The 20,684-nt window shown below is 42.7% G+C and overlaps 1 protein-coding gene across 5 annotated transcripts in view; it reads right to left on the bottom strand.

The window, feature by feature from the left end:
- Positions 1-368: 368 nt before the first annotated feature.
- The window catches only part of Zc3h14 (zinc finger CCCH-type containing 14), a 49,852-nt gene continuing 29,536 nt past the window's right edge, over positions 369-20,684 (bottom strand). For 2 of the 5 annotated variants that reach the window (XM_005390258.2, XM_013517168.1), the window contains exons 10-17: positions 14,258-14,329; positions 8,764-8,923; positions 7,667-7,899; positions 4,969-5,089; positions 3,888-4,024; positions 3,050-3,141; positions 2,158-2,264; positions 369-1,619 (exon numbers count right to left, since the gene is read on the bottom strand). In XM_005390258.2, the coding sequence (XP_005390315.2) occupies positions 1,613-1,619; positions 2,158-2,264; positions 3,050-3,141; positions 3,888-4,024; positions 4,969-5,089; positions 7,667-7,899; positions 8,764-8,923; positions 14,258-14,329 (929 nt within the window). In that variant the 3' untranslated portion in view covers positions 369-1,612. Of the gene's footprint in view, positions 1,620-2,157; positions 2,265-3,049; positions 3,142-3,887; positions 4,025-4,968; positions 5,090-7,666; positions 7,900-8,763; positions 8,924-14,257; positions 14,330-16,378; positions 16,980-20,684 lie in introns of those variants that run through there. The other 3 variants (XM_005390264.2, XM_005390262.2, XM_005390261.2) reach the window with 3 other exon arrangements.

Genomic DNA, 20,684 nt, shown 5'->3' with positions numbered 1-20,684 from the left:
AACGGAAAGATAAATTCGTTTCCAGCCAATGTCAAATAGTGCAGCAGACTCAGATTTTTAGCTTGTAAAAAAAGGTGAACTAAACCACTTAAGCCCTTGGTCCCCACAGTTACAAACCATTTAAATAATGCTACTTAAAATCTCCAGAAATTTAAAACAAATTTCTTCTGCAGAGATGCAAAACATCTCAACAATGGAATGAATAAATGCCTTAAATTCAATGGAGTACGTGTAGAATGCAATGGAACTGTGATTTCCCTCATGCCCTGAGTGCTTTGTTCTTTTGGTGTTTCAATTATTGACTGCAACTTACCAGAAGGTTCAGTGACTAATTCTTGAATGGAAAGGCAATGACCACAATAGAAGGCTGGCTTTACATGGACTTTCACAGATAAGGGTTTATTATCCATCCTTTGGGTGTATAACTAAACAAGGAAATGAATTTTCTGTTACAGTTAATCTGGTCCTGAAAAATGTTTAAGTCTTTATTATCCCTTTTGTATTACTCTGTACTAATCACCTTTTAACCTTTGATTTTTAAATACTAGTATATAAAAAAGTCTTTGAAATCAGTTTATTTATTTAATTCTAAAGCATTCGACACTTCTTGCCTTAACACTTTTAAAAACACACAAAACTACATAATACAATAGGCCAAGTTTCATTCTATTCTGCAGTTTACCCATCTGATCTGTAATTATATAGTTCTGCCATTTAAAATATACTAACATCTAGTTTTTATTTTCCAAAAATTATCTTCAGTAGTAACTAAGTATATTTTCTGTGGAGTTACTTCTGAGAATGTTATTTTTCAGAATGTGGGAATATACATGTATATTTATAATCTTGTGAGTTTGAAGTCTGTTTTCTGGTATCTTGTGTATATACTTGTAAAAAATTTTATATAATTTTGTGATAATGTAGTTCTCCCCCAATTTAAAATGTATATGTTAACAGTAAATGAAAGCATTTTAAAGAGCTGTTCATATTTTTTCGCTTGTCACTGCAACTGTTTCCACCCTGCACACCCGCCTCCCTCCCTTCACAGAAGGCACAGAACTGAAGGACAATTTTGCCCAAGTGGCGCTCAAACTGAAATCCTGGTGTTATGCTTTTCAAACTACATTCATTTAAACTTTAAAAAGCACAATTTGACTATTTAAAATTCCCTCAATACTTTCAGCCGCTGCTGTTTTCATGATAGATTACAAACACTGTAACATCTTTGGGAGAAGTGAAAGCAGCACTGACTCCGAGAATGACTCGGCCTCACTACAGCGCTGCAGCCCTAGACTGCAGTGCCATCACTCACAGTGACGTCACTGTGTAAATGCTGACACTTACACAGAGGGTACACCCAGGTCTGAATGTAGCTATTCCTTTAAGCTTTTCATACTAAAAACAAAACAACAAAAGAAAACATCCAATGTTAAACCGCTTAATAATAAACTTAAAAACGTGAAAAATTAGACACTTCAGATAGGCAATAAACTTCATATTATGAAAGCAATGTATTCCAAGTTTCAAAGATTTGACAAGTTCTGTAGATTATCTTTCATCAGTAGGAAGAACCTTTCAAACTGCATGATCTTCTGCCAGGTAGGACTGGGTATCATTCGCTGAATAAACAGAACCAAAATTTTTTTAAATTAACTGTGTTGCATTCACATGTACCATATACATATATACCTCAGCTAAGAGGTGAGTTCTTTTAAATAATAAATATTATTCATCCAATTACAATATAAATGCTAGATTTCATAAAAGAACTGAAGTATATATAAAGCAGTTAAAATCTGTAATTCAATTCATGGGGCACATTAAAAATATTCTAAAGCTTCCTTTTGGTAGTTTACAACTGCTAATGACTAAGAACTGATCTGACGTAGACAGTGTACACACGCGCGCGCGCACACACGCACACACACACACACACAATTCCTGCTGGCCTCAGAATATGTCTACATAGTATAATCAGAAGTTAAAAAGAAATGAGATGATTACTTCTTTAAAAAGTAATCACTATAAAATTAAACAGCAGAGAAAAAGAAGGCATAAGTCTAACTTGCCCCAAATTTGTACGCTTACACATTTATAAGCACCTACATATCAGAAAAGTATCTGAAAATGAGCACAGACACTTATTTCAATCTTTACCTGGTTTGAGGTCGAATCCATTTCAAGGCATGTCTCGGTGGTACAGTAATGGTGGGGTGATAAAATGTGCAGTCTGGCCTTGTACACTGAGTGTTAAATCTACAGTGCTGAAAAGAAACAACAGAGCTTCAACAACATTCCTAAAATTAATACATGTGAACCACCCCACCCCAACCCATACTACAGTAAGACATCTCACAACATCCATATTAGTACTACTGGCGCTAAAGAAATGAACTTTCCCTGAAGACACAAAAACCTGAAGAATCACAGCAAGTGAAACTTTAACAGCAAACTTAGCATACAATACAAACTTCTGCCCACCCACAATGCAGAATACCCTCACTGCCCCAGAAATCGCTGGGGAAATGACACCTTTTCGGAGCGGGGGCTCCTAGGAGGGAGCTTGAGGCCTCATATGCAGGCTAGGCAAGCACTCTACCACCGAGCTGCATCCCTACCCCATAAAAACCTTTCAAATACAGTAATCGTCTTCAGGCTGCTTATTTCAGAGATCGCCCTGGACAGCCAAGTAGTCGGAGAAACGTCAGTCTTTAGTGCAGGACTATGGATTTTATCGGCACTAGCTCGAGGTGAAACAAAACACCCACATGCTGGGAACGGGAAAGGAAAACAACAGCGCTGTGCCCCTTCCCAAGAGCTTAGGCTATTAATATACAGCGTTTCAGACCAGTTGGCCTAAGGGCCAGACAGACCTCAGCAACAACTAAGGAACAACTTAGAGATTTTAAAGACCATGAAGTTAACTGATGCAAGAACTAGGTAGGAGGAGAAAGTAAGACACACAAGACGTTGCGTGTCTTAGTGAGCTTTCAGACCTCAGAGTGAGAAGCTACCACTTAACTGACTTGGGGAAAACAAATGTTCTTACTTTTGGATGATAGAAAGGACATTCCATTTTCTTACAGGCTGGGAAGTAACGGCAGAGCTGACTGGTAGAAGGAGATGCTGGTGTTGTAACTGCTGACAAAAATAAGAATGAAGACTGGTCAAACCGTTGTACACAGGTCCAGAAATTGAGCCTGGAGGCCGCTGTCACAGAACTCAAGTCTCCAGCCCTCAGTTTATTTTGACAGAGGGTAACCTGCCCACATTAGCCTTGAACTTGTGATCCTCTTACGTCAGCCTCCTCCACAGCTGATATTACAAATGTTCGCCACCACACTCAGATAAAATAATTTTTAATGCTGTCTACTGATGTTTTTCATGGAGGTGAAAATCACTTAAATTAGGAGCTTTATGTTTTATGTATGAGTACTACAGGATGGGCTTGTTTGCTCTTCAAAGACTGGTAAGAATAGCTAGCATGGGGGGCTGGGGATTTAGCTCAGCGGCACAGCGCCTGCCTGGCAAGCACAAGGTCGTGAGTTCAATTCCTGGTACCAGAAAAAAAAAAAAAAAAAAGAATAGCTAGCATGGAAGCACATGTCTATAATCCCGGCACTTGGGAGGCCAAGGCAGGAGGATCACCATGAGTTCAAGGCCACCCTGGGCTACATAATGAGTTCAACAACTACTACCAGCCTGAACTACACAGCACAATCCTGCCTCAAAAAAGCCCATGAATGAATGAACAAATACCGATAACATTAACTGATCCACTCAAAATTATTTCTAAAGCTATTCCTTTAATTCCATTTATAGTCAGAAATGTCATTTTCTATTTTTTTTTTTTAATCCAAATGCAGTAGTGCACAAGAATCACTAACCTGGTTTAGGAGGCAGTACTGGAATTCTTCTATTAATATGAGTGAAGGGACAATCTGGTTTAGTACACTTTGCATCGTATTTACAATTTGGATGAACAAACAAACATTTTTCAGCGAATTTACAATTGGGGAAGGCTCTACAAAACAAAAGCATATTATTCACAGTTAGCATTTTCAATGCATTATTAGCTTTCTGTAGATAGTCTTTTAAAACTCTATTCCTACTTTTAAAAAAATGTGGAAGCAACAACAAAAAAATACAGAAGACTCATTTTTAAATGAGCAAGACAATAAACAGGATGGAAGTGTTCGTATCAAAGCCCGAAGTTACACAAAGAGGCTTCCGATTCAAGCCAAACCATTCATAAAAGGCAGGTGCTTTTTTGGTGGTGAGAGCTCCGCCACCCTATCAGCAGGACCTATACTTTATGAAGTGTATCCAGCACGTACACATACCCTACATGCGAAGCACCGTGCTCTGAGACCCACCCCCGGGCCCGCTCACGAGCACGGCCACACTGCTCCAACAGCAGCAGAGCTTTGTAGTTGCAACATGCAGACGCACGTTCCATCTGGTAAAACTCACTACATTAACCCGGCCAGCTGGTATGGAAAACCTTAACCCAAGTGTAAAGTATTAGCCCATAACTTTCTTCCAAATCCTTCAACATAACTGGCATGTCTGTGAACAAAATGCAAACTGGGGGAGTTATCAAATACTGGACGTTATCTCCGGAAATGTAGAGAACCCTCCAAGAGGTCTAACGTTTCAGTATCTCACAGGTCTAAGGCACCGAGAAGCCCCTCCCAACACACACATGGCTGCTCTAGGGAGGGCCACAGGAGCGTCAATGCGTTTAGTCATGAAACTCAAGTGCAATGAAGAAATAAAGGGGGCTGGGGATTTAGCTCAGCGGCAAAGCGCCTGCCTGGCAAGCGCAAGGTCGTGAGTTCGGTTCCCGGTACCGGAGAAAAACCAAAACAAAACAAAAAAAAAACCGAAAAAACATAAACATAAAAATAAAATAACCTGTAGGGTACACGTTAAACTGAAAAGCAGCGTCGGTTTGAGGTTACTCACTTGCAAGGTGAAACAGGGTGGTGGAACGCACACTCGTCCCCGTTCTTACACGCAGGCCAGTACTTGCAGCGCTCCAAAAGCTTTTCTGGTTTCTGTGCCGCACTCAGTTCACTCATCTCCACTACAAAGCGAGAGGAATGAAAGCGCTTCATTAATTAGCATCAATTTGATCCACAGCCCCCTGAATAAATCTCCCTCAAACTCCAGTCTTAAAATTTTAACGTTCTTTTAAATTCAGAGACCTACAAAAAAAAAAAAAAAAATTAGCCCAAGTAACCTATTAACCATGGTGCGCAAACCCCGGGAAAGAGTACCAGAAAGGAGACTGTAATTCTCATCTTGAAAAGGAAAGCGATTCTGCACCAAGGGCCTAAGTTTTTACCAGACTCTTAGTTCTTAAATATCATGTCAGCATGCATTAAATATAAAAACAGGGAAGGGTGTCACATAGGGAGTAAGTAAAACTGCCTGTAAAGTGAAAACACAAAAGGGGCTGAGGACGTACGAACTAATTCTCACTTCAGCAAGATGATGAGTGCTCACATAAAATCCCAACTCCTGAGGTTCGCTCAGCAGGTCCAGATTGTAACCTCACAGAAATGTCCACAAAGAGAGAAAACCATTCTGCCTAAAATGGGCACAAACCCCACTGGCTCCAAGGAGCAGGAAGGTGACCCGAAGAGCGAGTCTGCGGGAGGGAAGAGACGATGAAACTGGCCCTCGCACCGTGCACAGAGCTTGCTGCTCCTGCACTCAGTCAGGGCCAATGACAGACTCCACTTCAGAAGACGAGGGACGGGGCCTGAGCTGCCGGACAATCTGCCAGTTCAGGAAACCAAAAACTCTACTTTTTTATATGACACTAAAATTTTAAATGCTGACAGCTAAATTAGGAACACTGAATAGAAGTAAAAGTCTTATTAGAGGTCATGACCAGCTGCCTGAGATACCCTACGCAGAAAGGAGCATCTGCTCTCGTACCCTGTACCACGTGTGTGTGTGTGTGTGTGTGTGTTTAGAAAGTTTCACTTCCGCTAAGGCAGATGGCATACGACCCCAAAGTGTCCTTGCACAGGAGTGAGCTCAGCTCCAGACACTGGGCAAGTGTTGTCCAGCAGCAGTAAGCTTCAGTTTCCTCATCTGTACAAACAGAACATAATGTCTGCTTCAGATGCGAGACCTGAGCTAGATCCCTAGTACCATTTAAAGTCAGTAAGTTGCTTATTTTTGCTCTAAGATATAAAAGAACTCTAAGTTCTAAAGAACTTGTCTACACAGTAGACAAAGGCACTGGCTTTTCACTTATTTTCTGTCATATCTGCAGAGAAAACAGTCTCGCCTTCCTTCTAAACATACGTTAGACTACAGCATACATGCAAGGACACGGGACAAATGCCAGATCAAAACACCAAAGAGCAGCTTAGCTGGAAATTTCCAGCTCCCTGCACGAACATCACACTATGTCGCGGGATCACAGCAGGCAAGCACTCAAAAGTAACTCAAAGCTAACTGCAGTCTCTCACACACCATCTCCCAAAAAATTGTATTTTTTTAGTGACTGGGCAAAGTATTCAATACATTTCATATCTCTGCCAAGAGGACTTGTTGAGAAAAATTTCAAAATCAATTACTGTTTTTTAAGTCTGTTCATTTTTAAGAGTTAGTGATTGCTGGCTATAGTGGTATACACCTGTAATCCCTACTACTAGGGAGGCTCAGGCAAGAGGATCTCAAGTTCGTCCCTGGTCAATTTAGCAAAACCAAGTCTCTAAATAAAAAACAATCTACACATGGTGGTGCACACCTATAATCCAGCACTCGGGAAGGCTGAGTCAGGAGGTTTCTAAATCTTGCCCGGGCAACTTAGTGACTTGGCGAAACCCTGTCTCCAAATTTAAAAAAAAAAGAAAAGAGAAAAGCAAGGCTGAGATGTAGTACAGCAAGAAGACCCTGGGTTCAAAATCCCTAGCACCAAAAATTAATTAACTAAATTAAAAAACAAAGGACAGGAGACGTAACTCAGTAGTAGAGCACTTGCCTAGCCCCTGGGCTCAAACTTCAATGCTGCCCCCCACTAAAAATCTCATCTTTAAAAAGAGGCATTTCTACAAATTCTTTATCACAAATGAACGGGATCAGCAGTGCTGCAGCTGGCACTGGAGTCCATGGGACAAGAGGCAGTGATGAACACTCACCTACCTAAAAGCATGGTGCTGTCTGAGCTGAGTTGTGCTAAGTACTACTCTCCAACATGAGGTCTTTCCTACACTTCCAAGGCAGATTAGGTGAGAAATTCCTTTCAAAGAAATTTTGCTGGGGTGGAAAGAACATCAAAATCTAAATTTATTTTTCTCTAAAGTTAATTATTAGATTATTGCTGGTATAAGGGGAGAATGACAGTGGTCTCCAAGGGAAGAAAGAACAGAAGTAACCAAGACATGCAGCATGATGGTTCCTCTCTCAAAGGGCATAATTAAAGAGGTATTTTCGGGGCCATGACTAAACTCCAGAATTTCAGCTCTGGAGTAGCAGCCTACCTATGAAACACGCATGGAGAAATAGTCTGAAATTTGGTGGTTCTGATTTACAGAAGAAAAAGGGCCACTACTAAATACAAATATATGCAAGACCACCAATCCATATTCATTCAAGACAGAGAAGTCAAAGATTCCCCTCACAAAGTCTGAGCTCAACACACCGTAGGAAAAGCTACCATCTGGGTCACCAAGCTGCCTGTTCATCAACTGCAGCTGCTGTGGGTGGAGGAGACCTTTGAGTCCCTTGTTTGAGGCTGCAGTTTGGTTTACGGGTTTCATTCCTTCAAAGCACATGTCCTCCTCTTGATCTGACATGTATCCTGGGGGGCTGGGGACACCATCCAGCGTCACTATAAACTTGGGACTTGCAGGTTTATCTGGTTGTACAAGATCTCTGCCAGACAGATAAAAAATACCATAGAATTAGGGAAGCAAACACAAAACACTAAGACTCCTAAAGTGCTCTCAAGCAGAACTAGTAGTCCCTTACTTTGCGTCTGGTTCAGTTAAACAAAAAACAAGAACAAAAACAGAACAAAAAGACTTGGAAGGATTTCCAGGTACAATACTGTGGGTTCAGTCACTGTGGCATCAGCACCAGTGACCTTCCAGCCTGTACGAAGGCCCATCTCCCCTCAACACTGACTCCACTGTCCATATGATCCTCATTAGGACAACAGGGAAAAAACCTAAAAAGCTGGCACAGATGCTCAGAACACAACGGCCAGAAGTTGTGGCCACACTGATTTTCTCATCGGTATGCTCTTTATGTTTGTTCCTTTAAGGAACACGGTCCATATTTTAAGGGAAGAATGACCGAAACCCAATCTAATTCTCATTAGAAGACTGATTATGACCACCTAGTTTTTAAAATTTCATTTTATGAGGCCGAGGCAGGAGGATTGCTATGAACAAGGCCAACCTGTACTACAAAGTGAGTACAAGGCCAGCCTGAGCTGCATAGTGAAACCCTGTCTCAAAAGAGACCAAAAAATTCATTTATGGATATTCATTTAAAAAAAAAAATCTTATTAATGGAGTTAAATGATATGCTGAGTTTTTATTTAAGGATTAATAGATTTCTGAACAAGTAGAATAAACTAGAATTTTTGAAAACTGAATCTGGCTAACTATTCATGACTCAATAAAAATACTTCTACTGGGTACTGAGGCAGGGAGGAGGGAAGCTGGGAACTAAGAGCCAGCCTGCACTGTCTAAGCACACAAATTAGCTACACAAGGAAAAGAAACCATCTACCGTGTCTGCATAAGGTGTCCTGAAAGTACCCGAAGGGTATCTGCAGTCTTCATCCCCGACTCTTGGTTTGGTGCCACTACTATTTCCTCAGACAGCTTTGGCTTCTTCAGAATAAATGATCTTGTGTCTGCATGGACCATGGACTCCATGTCATAGTAATCTGAGCCAAAAAAATTGGCCATAAATGTTTGCTTTTGAATAAATCTTTTATTCCCAACATCACACACGTGACACAAATGTCAGTTTTTTATATATTCACAATTATTTTTTAAAAATCGTAACTGGTTCTACTTGAGAACAGGGCTGTAATGCTATTCCAAATATCTTTGGAAAGAACTCAGGTGGTCCTTTCCTTACCGAGTGCATTACAAGTGATTCAAATGAACACCCCAGCCTGAGGCTGACGAAGGTTCTCCTGGGAGGCTGCTGATGGGATATTAACAATACACACTACAGACATAGAGAATTTAAGAATCTTACTGTTTTCTACAATTCTGACCCACAGTTTACTGAACTGTTTTTCTAAAATCTGTTGTTCCATTTGCATAGTACCATGTAGAGGAGAGAACACACACTGAAAGAAAGAACTCATATGACACAATTTCCACCTGGCTGTCGAGAGAGGACTACTCTGAAAGAGAACGTTAAGACGAATGGCGTAACACCACAGAGCTCACATAATCTACACATGGCTCACCTGTCAGCATGCCACCAACTGAAGCCAAGGTACTTACTGCAAAGCTAGGAGGTCATTAGGACAAAATTCACAGGACGTTCACTCGGAACAAATGTTTACTAAGAAACTAAGAGTAATAGTGTAACTAGTTACCCAAAAAGGAAAAAGAAAAACAGCTGAAGAGCTGCAGACAGCACGACCCAAAAGGGGCATGAACAAGTGTTGCGAGAGGAAAAGATAAACTACTTCAGCTGAGGAAGCTCGCCGAGGATGACACGGGTATTACAGGAGGGCGCAGGAATAAACCAGGAGAGGGAGCAGAAAGCAACCAGAGCACCTCAGGCGGAGAAAAGCACATGGAGCAAGGCAGGGGCTTTCCCACAAGGCACTGAGGAAAAGCGCGAACCTCGGGACGGCTGGAAGAGCGTGTGAGCTGAGGGTGAGTGGCAAGGAAGGCTGCGAGCACACTGAAGGGTCTCGTCTCCATACTCTGAACTTTGGCCTGTAAGCAGTGAGACATCAAAGGGATTCCTAAGCAGGGAAGCGATACGCTCAAGCTGTTTCCTGCACAGCCGCGCTAAGGACTGTGGCGGCACACCTGTCCCACCAGTACTCTGGGAGGCGAGGCGTAAGGGTCACAAGTCTGAGGCCAGCCTGGCGAAGTAAGCACGCCAAGACCCTGTCTCAGAATGAAAACTGCAAAAACTGAAAACGGCTAGTGAAACTCTCTAATATCTCTAATGTTTTAATGAAGAATTATTTTCTTATTCTCCTCAATGGTTTGAGCAATCTGTCATTCTTACGTCTGATAATCTGAGCAATGTCGTTGAGGATAGCGGTATGCAACGTAACAACCACTGGTGATTTGTATTAATTTGTCTTGTGTCCTTGAGTGTTTTTGCTTTGATTTGTTTCTGTTCGTGATACTAGTATGCTGCTACTGTTCTATTTTTTTGTTTGTTTCTCATGTACTACTCTTTTTAAAATAAAAAATTTTTTAAAAATTTAAAATTTTTAAAAAAAAGAAAATGGCTGGGGATGTGGCTCAGCACACCCAGGGTTCAGTCTCCCAGGGCTGCAGATGGAGCTGTGTGAAAGGCCCTGGGTTCAGTCTCACAGGAGGAAAACAGCTCCGCGTCGGTGAGGGTAGGACAGACGGTAAAGGGAGACAAACACGGGGCTGGGGGGCTGGCACAGGAAGCACAAGAAAGGACGAAGAGCACATGTTAAGGGTGGTAAGGATAAACTCAGTGTTTAGACTTTGTTTAGCTTGAAGCCTTTTGTGTGGATTTTACATGGTATGAGGAAGTTGAAAACTCAGACTTGACTCTCAGGAGCGGGAGGAGCTTAAAAGCAGCAGAGGTGAGCTGAGTGTTTAACTGTGCGGATTTCGTTGCCACCTCACTCAGTGCACCCAGGAAGCCTAAGAGGGGGCGTCTTTCTCCCCTCACTACTGACCAACTTGCACCTCGAGCTTCTCAGCAACTCCCTGGGGTCTCCCGCTGGCACCAGCAGAGCCTGTATCTCGTCTGGTGACACTGCCTGCCTTCCCTGCAGCTGTACTTTCCGAGCCACAGCAGTTTCACTAGCTCACACCTGGGAAAGTACTGAAGAGAAGAGCTAACACTGAGGATGGGACACACGGTCAAGCGAACCTTTTAAGGAGCAGTGGAGGAGAAGAGATGACAAGAATGAAAATGAATGAGAAGAGCTGCTGTGGTGGTACAAATCTGTACTTCCAGCTACTGAGAAGGCTGAGGCAAGACAGTCACCTCAAGTTCGATGTGAGGCTAGGCAACTTAGCCAAGAACCTGTTTCAAAATAAAATTTTAAAAAGGAGCTGGGCGTAGCTCAGTGCTGCCTGCGTTCACTCCCCAGTATCGTTAAAAAAAAAAAAAAAAGTATGAAGGTAGTGAAATCCCGAAACCCAGAGGATCGAAGACTGAAGAAAACTGGAACACGTGTCATATGTGCAGTTTAGGCAAGAGTGCACTGAATCCAGGCATGGTGGCGCACGCCTGCAACTTGGGAGCACTTAGGAGACCGAGGCAGGAGGACTGCTGTGCGTTGAAGGCCAGGCTGAACTACATAACATGACCCTGTCAAAAAAAATTGTAAAAGGAAAGAACCACAATTTCTTTTTCTTTTTTGCCTTTTCTGAGACAGGGTCTCACTATGCAGTTCAGGCTTGGCCTTGAGCTCACTATGTAGCCCAGGCTGGTCTTGAACTCGCAATGATCCTCCTGCCTCAGCCTCCCAAGTGCTGGGATTACAGATGTGTGCCACCACGCCCAGCCTGAGAACCACAATTTCAAAGTAGAAAAAAGATCAACAGGAACTTTAGATAAGCAAAAACTGAATTCTAAGTCAATACTGAAGCAATCCTCAAGAGCCTCCAAAGGTTGAAGAACTGGCAGCAAAGGAGACTTTGGGAAGGGTGAGAGAGACAAGTGTTAGAGGACCCACTTCAGGGGCAGGCAGGCCATCCCTCCTACTCTCGGCACATGGCCCATCTGCCTCCCTGGAGACACTGCCATGCGAGTCTGTTCCAGAGGCAATTCCCAGAAAACCTTCTGCCCATTACACATTCCCTCCCTCGGGCTCATGACAAGGTCAGCTGTCAGTCTGTGCTCCAAGGACACCAGCCACACTGCAAGAAGCCAGCATGGGAATGGGGAGGGGAGCAGCTAAGCATGGTGCCCGACTCCTGCTGCGCCGCCCAGGCCAGGCCTTTCTCCTCTGAGTTCCCTATCTCCACCATCCAGTCTTTGACTTCAAAGACCTTTGGAGAAGTAGATCGGCCCGAACGGCCTAAAGGCATCAGCAAGAGCGCGCCCCAAAGTAGACCAGCAAATTGCTCTCCGCAATATCCACTTTCAAACGTGAAGTCTAAAGGTCCCGGCCCCAACTCATGAACCCAGAACACCTGCCGCTTTGTAGTGCTCCACTCTTACATCCCAGACCACCAAGACCTCCAACAGGCAGAGCTTTCACCTTGAAACAAGTAAGACCAGGAAGGAAAGGAAAAAATGTCAAAACAACCTTTAATATCCCCAGAAAAACAAGAAAAAGTACATGTACAGAAAACAAAAGCAGTCTGTTTTTAAAAAAAAGGAGCTGTGTGTGTGTGTAGAACATGCTTATACCCCCCCAGTACTCAGGAAGGCTGTAGCAGCGGAACCACGACAGGAAGATCCCAACATGGAGCCCATCCTGGGCAACTTCACAACATGGCAAGAACCTGTCTCAAAATAAATTCAAAAAAGGCTGGTGGTGCTCACCTACAATCGCAGCACTCTGGGAGGCTGAGGCTGGAAGATTTAAGCCTAATCAGCCTGGCAATTTGGCAGCTTGGTGAGACTCTTGCCTCAAAATAAAAATATTTTAAGAAGGGCTGCAGACGTTGCTGCATGAAAGGTTCAATACCCAATACGGGGGAGAAGGGGTATACAAATTATTTTTAGGGATAATGAAATATCTATGAATATACCATGAACGTGACATCAGGCTGTGCTTTGTGGATGTTTCATTAAACATTTAAAAATGTCTGATTTTGCAGCTGGCTGCAGCGGTGCATGCTAGGATCCCAGCACTCAGGGAATCTAAGGCAGGGGGATCAGAAGTTCTACACAGCATGGACAATTTAGTGACCTGGCAAGACCCTGTCTCAAAATAAAAAATAATAATAAAGCAGGGGTTGGTGAGGATGTAACAGTGCACAGGCCCTGCAGAATATACAAGAACAGAAGGGCTCTCACAAATAAAAAACACGACGGGAAGTAAAGGACTGCAGTCATTCATAAGCCTTAGGGAACTTCCTGATGCTTCAAACTGTGCAACAGGTGTAAAAAGAAAAAGTTACGAGACGTGCATAAGAACTGACGAGGTGAATGTGACACACACAGACCCTGGAAAACACTTTGGGAGACACTCACTGAAGACAGAATGGAATGTCGGAAGATGAGCGCGCAAAGTCAAGGATAAAGATTATCTGAACACTTCACAGGTAGAAGCAAGCAGCCAGAGGCGAGGCAGATGTGGCAATGTGATCATGTTCATCTGACGGGTAGGACCTGGCATCTGGTGGAGGTTAACACTGAAGAAGGAAATCACACCTGTCTCAGACAGCAAGGCTGGGGGGGTCCGGGAATGAAGTCACTTACTGGAGCCTTGACAGACAGAAAGTTCAGGAAAAAGCTAGCCGAGGAGGGATCAAAGGAATGGAGGTTCCAGCAAAGGGCAGACTTACGGGGCACAGAAGAGAAGGAGAGCAAGGTTCCCGCTATCTCATGGTTCCCCGCGTTTGTTAGGCAGCGGGGCAGGGACTGTGCACTGAGGACACCACGCACGTGCCCCTGTCCTGAAGCAGATGTCTCTGGGGTAGGCGGGACAGACATGACAAGACAGTGGCAGGAGTGGCCTGAGACTCTAAAGAAGTGAAGTCAAAGCGAGGATGAAGACGAGCAGCGGAAGCAGAAGGTACAAAGGCAGCTCAAGGAATGGCAAAGCGAGGGGAGACGGGGAGAGCAAGTCAGGTGAGGGGCTCAGCTGGTCGACGACAGCACGAGGGGCAGCAGCCAGGGGTCCAGGAGGAATGGTGTTTCAAAAACAAAGTTTCTGAATATGCAAAAAATAAAAACACCATACACCATGAGGAACATGCAGAGCTTCTCTCTTCGCCCTAAAATATCTTCACACATCTGTATGTGGCATCTTAGGGCCAGAGCTAAATGATAAAGATGCACTGAACAAGGCTTACACAATGAAAATGGCAACGGAAAACTGCCAGTTTACAATGAGAATCTAAATGTCACCAACCTTGACTCTGCAGCGTCTCTGCCATGACTGGGTCAATCTGCAGTCGGGATAACAACTGCCTCTGTTGGGTTCCTAGAATACAAATTTTAAAATTTCACTAAGCTTAAAACACAAATACCAGTGTTTGTTACCCAGAAATTAATCTTGTTGGGCTAACAGAAAATCTTAAAAATAAAGCTTCAAAAATACAAACTGTCAAACCACAGCCACAACCCAAGACAAAAAGCGGTCCTCAGGGTTAAACCAAAATGGCAATGAGGACACAGCCCTGCTCTTCCTTGGTGAGGTGGCCACATTTCTTGGACAGGAAGTAAAGCCTACAAGAGAAGTAAAGGGAAGGACGGAGAGTCAGGAGGTCCCTGAGTGCCAGCACTTGGGACGGGCCACAGTCCGCTGCAAGACAAGCACAAGAAGCGCCTCCCTCCCTCGCCCAGGCTCGCGCCATTCCTACGCCTTCTCCACCCCAACACCCACCTGTCAAGACGGCATAGCAAAATGCTCCAGAGCTATCTCAGTATAAATTCCCAAAAGACAACAATGGGCTCGGGAAGGTTCAAAAACGAGAATAAACAAGTGTAACCCTCAAATACGGCACTCACAACTCTGCAGTGCAAGGCCCTACACCCGCAAACATGGAAATATAGTCACCGCACTACATAACGATGGATGGGCTGGCCTGTGCTCCCCGACGCTGGCTCCTGCTCCTGCTCCTGCTCCCCCAGGACAGTATCACCTAGTGAGGCTGCTGCTATCTTAGTTTGCGTAAGTATACTCTGTATCTGCACGCTGATGAAACTGCCTAAAACACATTTCTTGGACCACCCCCATTGTTAAATGACGCACAAATGTAATTATTTGGATCTGCTACAAGAAAAGGTGCCCAGAAACTGGACATACTAGTGCATTCCTGTAATCCTAACACTCTGAGAGGCTGAGGCAGGAGGATCACAAGTTCAAGCCCAATATGGGCAACTTAGTAACTTACCAAGATCCTGTCTCAAAATAATCAGATAAAGGGCTGGGGATGTGGCTCAGTGTGAAAATCCAGGGTTTAATTCCCACTACAGCCAAAAAAAAAAAAAAAACCATGGCTAGAGTATTTATCATTTCCTTAAAAAGCTAAAAAAAAAAAAAAAAACATGGCTAGAGTATTTATCATTTCCTTAAAAAGCTCACAGAAGCAGTTCTCAATACGAGGTCCACAATGTTAATTCTTACTAACATTCCTACTTGCCAAATTGCATAAGATAGTAATGAACTATCTTTGCAAGCTGTCTAAGGAACAGGAAGGGTCTTACACTTCTCTATACCCTAAGCACTATACACAGTGCTTAGCAGGTGTCAGGCACTAATTCACAAGACAAGCTTTATGCTATGGTATAAAAAAAGGGACAGAAATGATAAGGTTTCCAACACTTCAATCCTAGCAAGATGTTTACGTGCTGATTTTTAGAGTGTATCTGTTATGTGCAACTTCACAAGGACAGACTTTGCTCAGCTGCAGACATGTAAGTGGGAGATCTCACTAAGTACCTTTCATTGCAGGGTACTTTTAAATTATAAAAATTATATTCAATCTGACATTTTATTCATTACTTGCTATTAAAACATGTTATATTAATTACCATGTAACGGTATGTCCAGAAAAGGATAAGTTTCTTCCAAAATTACCAAGAGAAAAATACATATCCTGAGGAGCAGACCTGAAATCCAAGTGTCATATGGTCACGCTGTATTCTTTGGGACAGTGTGGGAAGCTGACATATTACAGAGTATAAAAAGAACGCTCTTAAATGCAAGAACCAGGTTCAAATACTACAACAGGTCTCTTTACATATTTAACTAAGGAAGAATCATAAATTCTAAAATAACTACACACAGATATTTGGAGGAGGACTGTTATGTCACATTTCAAGGGTTTCATTTCACATTCATCAATAGTGTCAAAACATCACTTTAGAGATGGAATTCTGATACATTCCAGGCTTTTAAGGGTGAATCGCACACCCATGAAGACTTCACTTCTCTATTTGCTGCCACTCTATCACAGCTACAGTTGAGACACATGGAAAGACACAGGTCAAAGGAGGAGTATGTAGAAAACAGCATAAAGGGGTTTACCTTTCTCAGTATTTCTAAGGAAGTCGATTATTTTTACATCAGTACCCCTTGACTGTGATTCAAAATCTATTTCAGCTTGAAAATCTTCCAATTGTCTGTTGCATTCAGATGTTGATGCTGAATATTCATTCATTTTAACCTCCAAAGAGGAAATTTTTGCTTCATTCTGAGACACTCTAACATTTAGGTCAAAAAGATTTGCTTCCACTGTCAAAATTGCTGCTTTCATTCCTTTAATTTCATTGACGTCGGTTGATATTTTTCTTAAAAGGTGGGAAATATTATCTAGCTCACTTAGTGAACAAGAGGAGTTTGTTACAGAACCTACACCAGCCGGTTCCGGTGAGAAGGAAACTGGTAGAGATGGTGACTGAAATCTTGAAGACATTTCCATAAAATCTGTTCTTAGTACCTGGGTGTTTCTCCTTCACAACCCATTAAACGGTCTCATCAAAAGTAAAAAGCAGTGATCAATGCTGTTACCTTAAGAAGTATTAAGAGTGACTAACATTTTAAAACCTGTAACTGGAAAAATAAAGCCGTACATTCTAGAGTTAGAAAATCTGAAAATGCTAGACAGCAGATCAATTTTTCTGTTTGCTACAACTGAGAAGTCCTATTTTGTAGCCACTGTATCTTCTAGGTCATACTTATAGCTCCTCACCTAGTAACCTCATTATTACATACAAAATAATTCTTGCTTCTGATTGGCTGAGAAGAAACATATGACAAGCAAAGAATTTTCTATTATTTACCTCACATGATGGAACACTAAAGAGATGTACCATAAATTAAGCAATATATTCATGTTAAGGGGAGTGAATGCAAGGCGCAGGGCACAGGCGCAAGGCGTAGGCTCAGGGATGGGAGACGACTCTGTGGGATCAAGGAGCCAGGACCCTGAACATCAGACAACGGAAAAACTGCAGGATTTCGAGACGTAAGAAAAGCTGCACGTGGCTTCAGGGTCAGCAGGAAGTGGCCAGGCAGAGCTGGAGCTGGGAACATGGTTAGGGCTGCAGCAGCTAAAACGTGAAGCACCAAGACTTCCGGGAAGGGATGTGACCTCAGCAATAGTCCAAAAGCTCCTGAATTTCCCAAAGCCAGACTCTTAATGGATTCAGGTCACAGGGAATGAATGCAAGATGACTTAGGACCCAGGTCAGTAACAATTTTCTGGGCCGGTGGAAGGGAATGCTTGAGGTGGAGATTCCCCAGGGGGAGCCAGAACCCCGTCCCCTTCTTTGACTTGGCCAGAAGGATTGGCAAGATCTCGGTGCACAGCACAGCGCGCCTAGTGCAGCCAGAAGTTAGGGAGTTCCAGGATGGGCGATGGAGCAGAGGCGCCCAGAGAGTTCCCGGGAGCCTCCAGCAACAGCGCCGTCCGCGCCCAGCCTCCGGCGAAGGGCGTCTGTGACCCGAGAGAAGGCCGGATGGCGGGAGCCTGGGTCAGGCAGGACGAAGGGCTTCGCTGTCCCATCCAAGAGCAAGGACACTGCCGGAAGGCCGCGTACATCCGCGACGGGTCGTTCGCTGCCCTTCCTGCCCCTCTTCCCTGGTGCCTCCAAGCCCCTCCACCCCCAAATGTAGGTGCGACCAAAGAAATGGGGGGAACCCCAGATGAATTTATCAAGTATCACAGAGGCTACAAGCGAGAAGAAGTTTAGTCATAAAAAGTCAAAAGATTTCCCAGAAATATGATGGGTTAGGTTGTTTAGTTAATTTAAAAAAAAATCTGAAAAATAAGTGAGAATATAGCACTCAGAGGATAGCGCAGAGAGAGAGGAAAAAAAAAAGAAAAACGTGAAAGAAAAATTAGAATATCCTGATGGCTAAATGGAAAGAACTAATGTGTGTTTAATCAGATTTCTAGATGAAGCAGAAAGAAAGAATGGGGCAGAGAAAATATTGAGAGACAAGAGAGATTTCCTCCAAAATTGTCACACTTAAGAAACAATAAATCCCCCCAAAAAACACATAAATTTACACAAAGACACAGTATAACTTTACTGGAGGTCATCAAAGACAAATGGAAAATCTTAAACACCAGCCGCAGGATGAAGGTGCTGGCTTCCAAGGAGTGAGAGTTTGATACCCAGCTGACTTTTCAATGGCAATAATAAAACCAGGACAGATACTACTGATGCTAGATATTAAAAAAGAGATAAGCTCACATTTTGAAAAGCTAGGTGCTCGCAAAACCTGGAGAAAACTAATAAATTAGCCTCAAAATGAATAATTCTATTACTATAAAATAATAGGAGTCAGTGGGACTACTATGGCCTTCAAGTGGCTTCAGCAGAGAATTTTACCAGACACACAAAGAAGACAGAGTTCCAGCCTTCTACAAAGTCTTCTGGACCATGTGGTATAAGGAAGGTCTATATGAGTTAGATAGAAGCATGTGGTTCATTAGATAGACCATGTGGTATATGTGAGTTAGATAGAAATGTTATAGGCAGTCAGACAGGGCCAGGCCCTCCAAGGAGCCAATATGGAAGACAAGACACCTTACAAATGGAGAGGCGGTACTTGCTTCGGGCCAGATCTCAAGACTAAAGATTAAACAAACACACCCACATACCTCCCAAAGGATGGGGGGATTGATATTCTAAATAGGTAGCCATCACCTTGAAGACTCCCTGACCCAACCCCCTACAGGAAAAGCCCCTGTTCTGTATTCATGCCCCCTTGCTACGTGACTCGCTTCCCCATTTGATCCCGGCTTAATCAGTTTTACCTGAACAATTCTTATTGGCTGACCATAGTCTTGTCCATTTTCCCCTACCTTGGACCCGTCTCATCTCGTGGTTTTGCTCTATAAAAGTCCCTAGAAAAGAGAGTCTTGGGCAACCCACTGAGGCCCCACTTCTGTCCCCCTCAATAAATATATTCTGCTCTTAAAAAAAAAAAAAAATATTCATGTTAAGCACTTTATGTCTCAATGCTATAAACGCACTTTTCCTCTTTTGTCCACTGAACTGTAACTTTCAAGCTGCAGACTATTTTGTTTTATGGTACCTTAAATTTCATTTACCCTTAAATGGTACAGCAATACCTCAGCTGTCAAACTCAATTCATTCCAAATTCATGTGTGAACACCAGAAAGAAACGTTTCCCGTAAGAAATCATGGAAAACAAAATAACTGGTGCTGAGGCCCCAAATTACACTTATATACTCGTTTTTCCAGGACTTTAACAAATTTCACAATGATTTCCTTCTTTTTTTAATGATTTTTTTCTTTAACCATCATCATCGTTCTCACAGTTTTCCTCTTAGCTTTACTGCTGACATCACTGTCTTTGAAGCCACGGTTACAGTTTACACCAATACTCACCACAAAGCACAATGACAATGTTTTAACGCACTAATACAAGCCCTATGTGTTGTCTGAGAGCAGCACTTAGAGGGAAGTGTCAGCCTTTTATGGGACATCTGACTCATTCTTGGGCCACACAGGTTTTTTCTGGGGGGAGGGCAGTCTTTTTGAGACAGGGTCTCACTATGCAGTTCAGGCTCGCACTGAGCTCACTTTGTAGCTCAGACTGGTCTCAAACCTGCAATATCCTCTTACCTCAGCCTCCCAAGGGCTGAGATTACAGGTCTAATGGTTTTAATAGTTCACACTTTTGTTTTTACTTTCACTTCTTAAATGCAAGTGTTTGATCAACTTTGGATTAGTTTTTGGATAGCTGGTAAAGGGCCCAATTTCATTCTTTTGTGTGGACATCCAGCAAGCTCAACACTATTTGTTAAAAACTGTTCTTTCTCCCTTGAATTGTTTTAACACACCTACCAAAAATCAAATGATCATAAATATATGGGCCCACTTGTGGAATCTTGACCTTGTTCCACTGGTATGTCAGTACCACCCAGTCTGGATTATTATATTACAGTTTTAGATTAAGTTTTGAAAAACAAACCCTTGAACATTATTCTTTTTCAGAAGTCTCTATTTCCACGTAAATTTTAGGATCAGCTTACCAATTTCTACAAAAAGTCCATCTGGAATTTCAACAGACTGACCTGAAACTGCTGATCAACTTGAGGAGCACTGATATCCTAACAGTATTAACACCTTCCAATCCATTTACATGGAAAATCTTTGCATGGCCTTAGTTTCAGAAGTTGTTTTCACTTTGGCTTACTCCTCAGCCAACAAGTATGTCAACTTGTCAAGATGCAAGCTGGTAGATAGTACTTATCACAACCTTTTCAAAAGAAAAGGTTTGATTTCCTCATCAAATTGCTACTGCTCGCAATGACAAAGAAAAAGCTAACTGTTGGAATTTATATAACAATACT

The sequence above is a fragment of the Chinchilla lanigera genome, unplaced genomic scaffold (genome assembly GCF_000276665.1).
Source record: "Chinchilla lanigera isolate Chin_1 unplaced genomic scaffold, ChiLan1.0 scaffold00037, whole genome shotgun sequence".
Lineage (NCBI taxonomy): Eukaryota > Metazoa > Chordata > Mammalia > Rodentia > Chinchillidae > Chinchilla > Chinchilla lanigera.
Note: the sequence above shows the minus strand (reverse complement) of the source record. Positions and strands in the feature narration are given on the sequence as shown.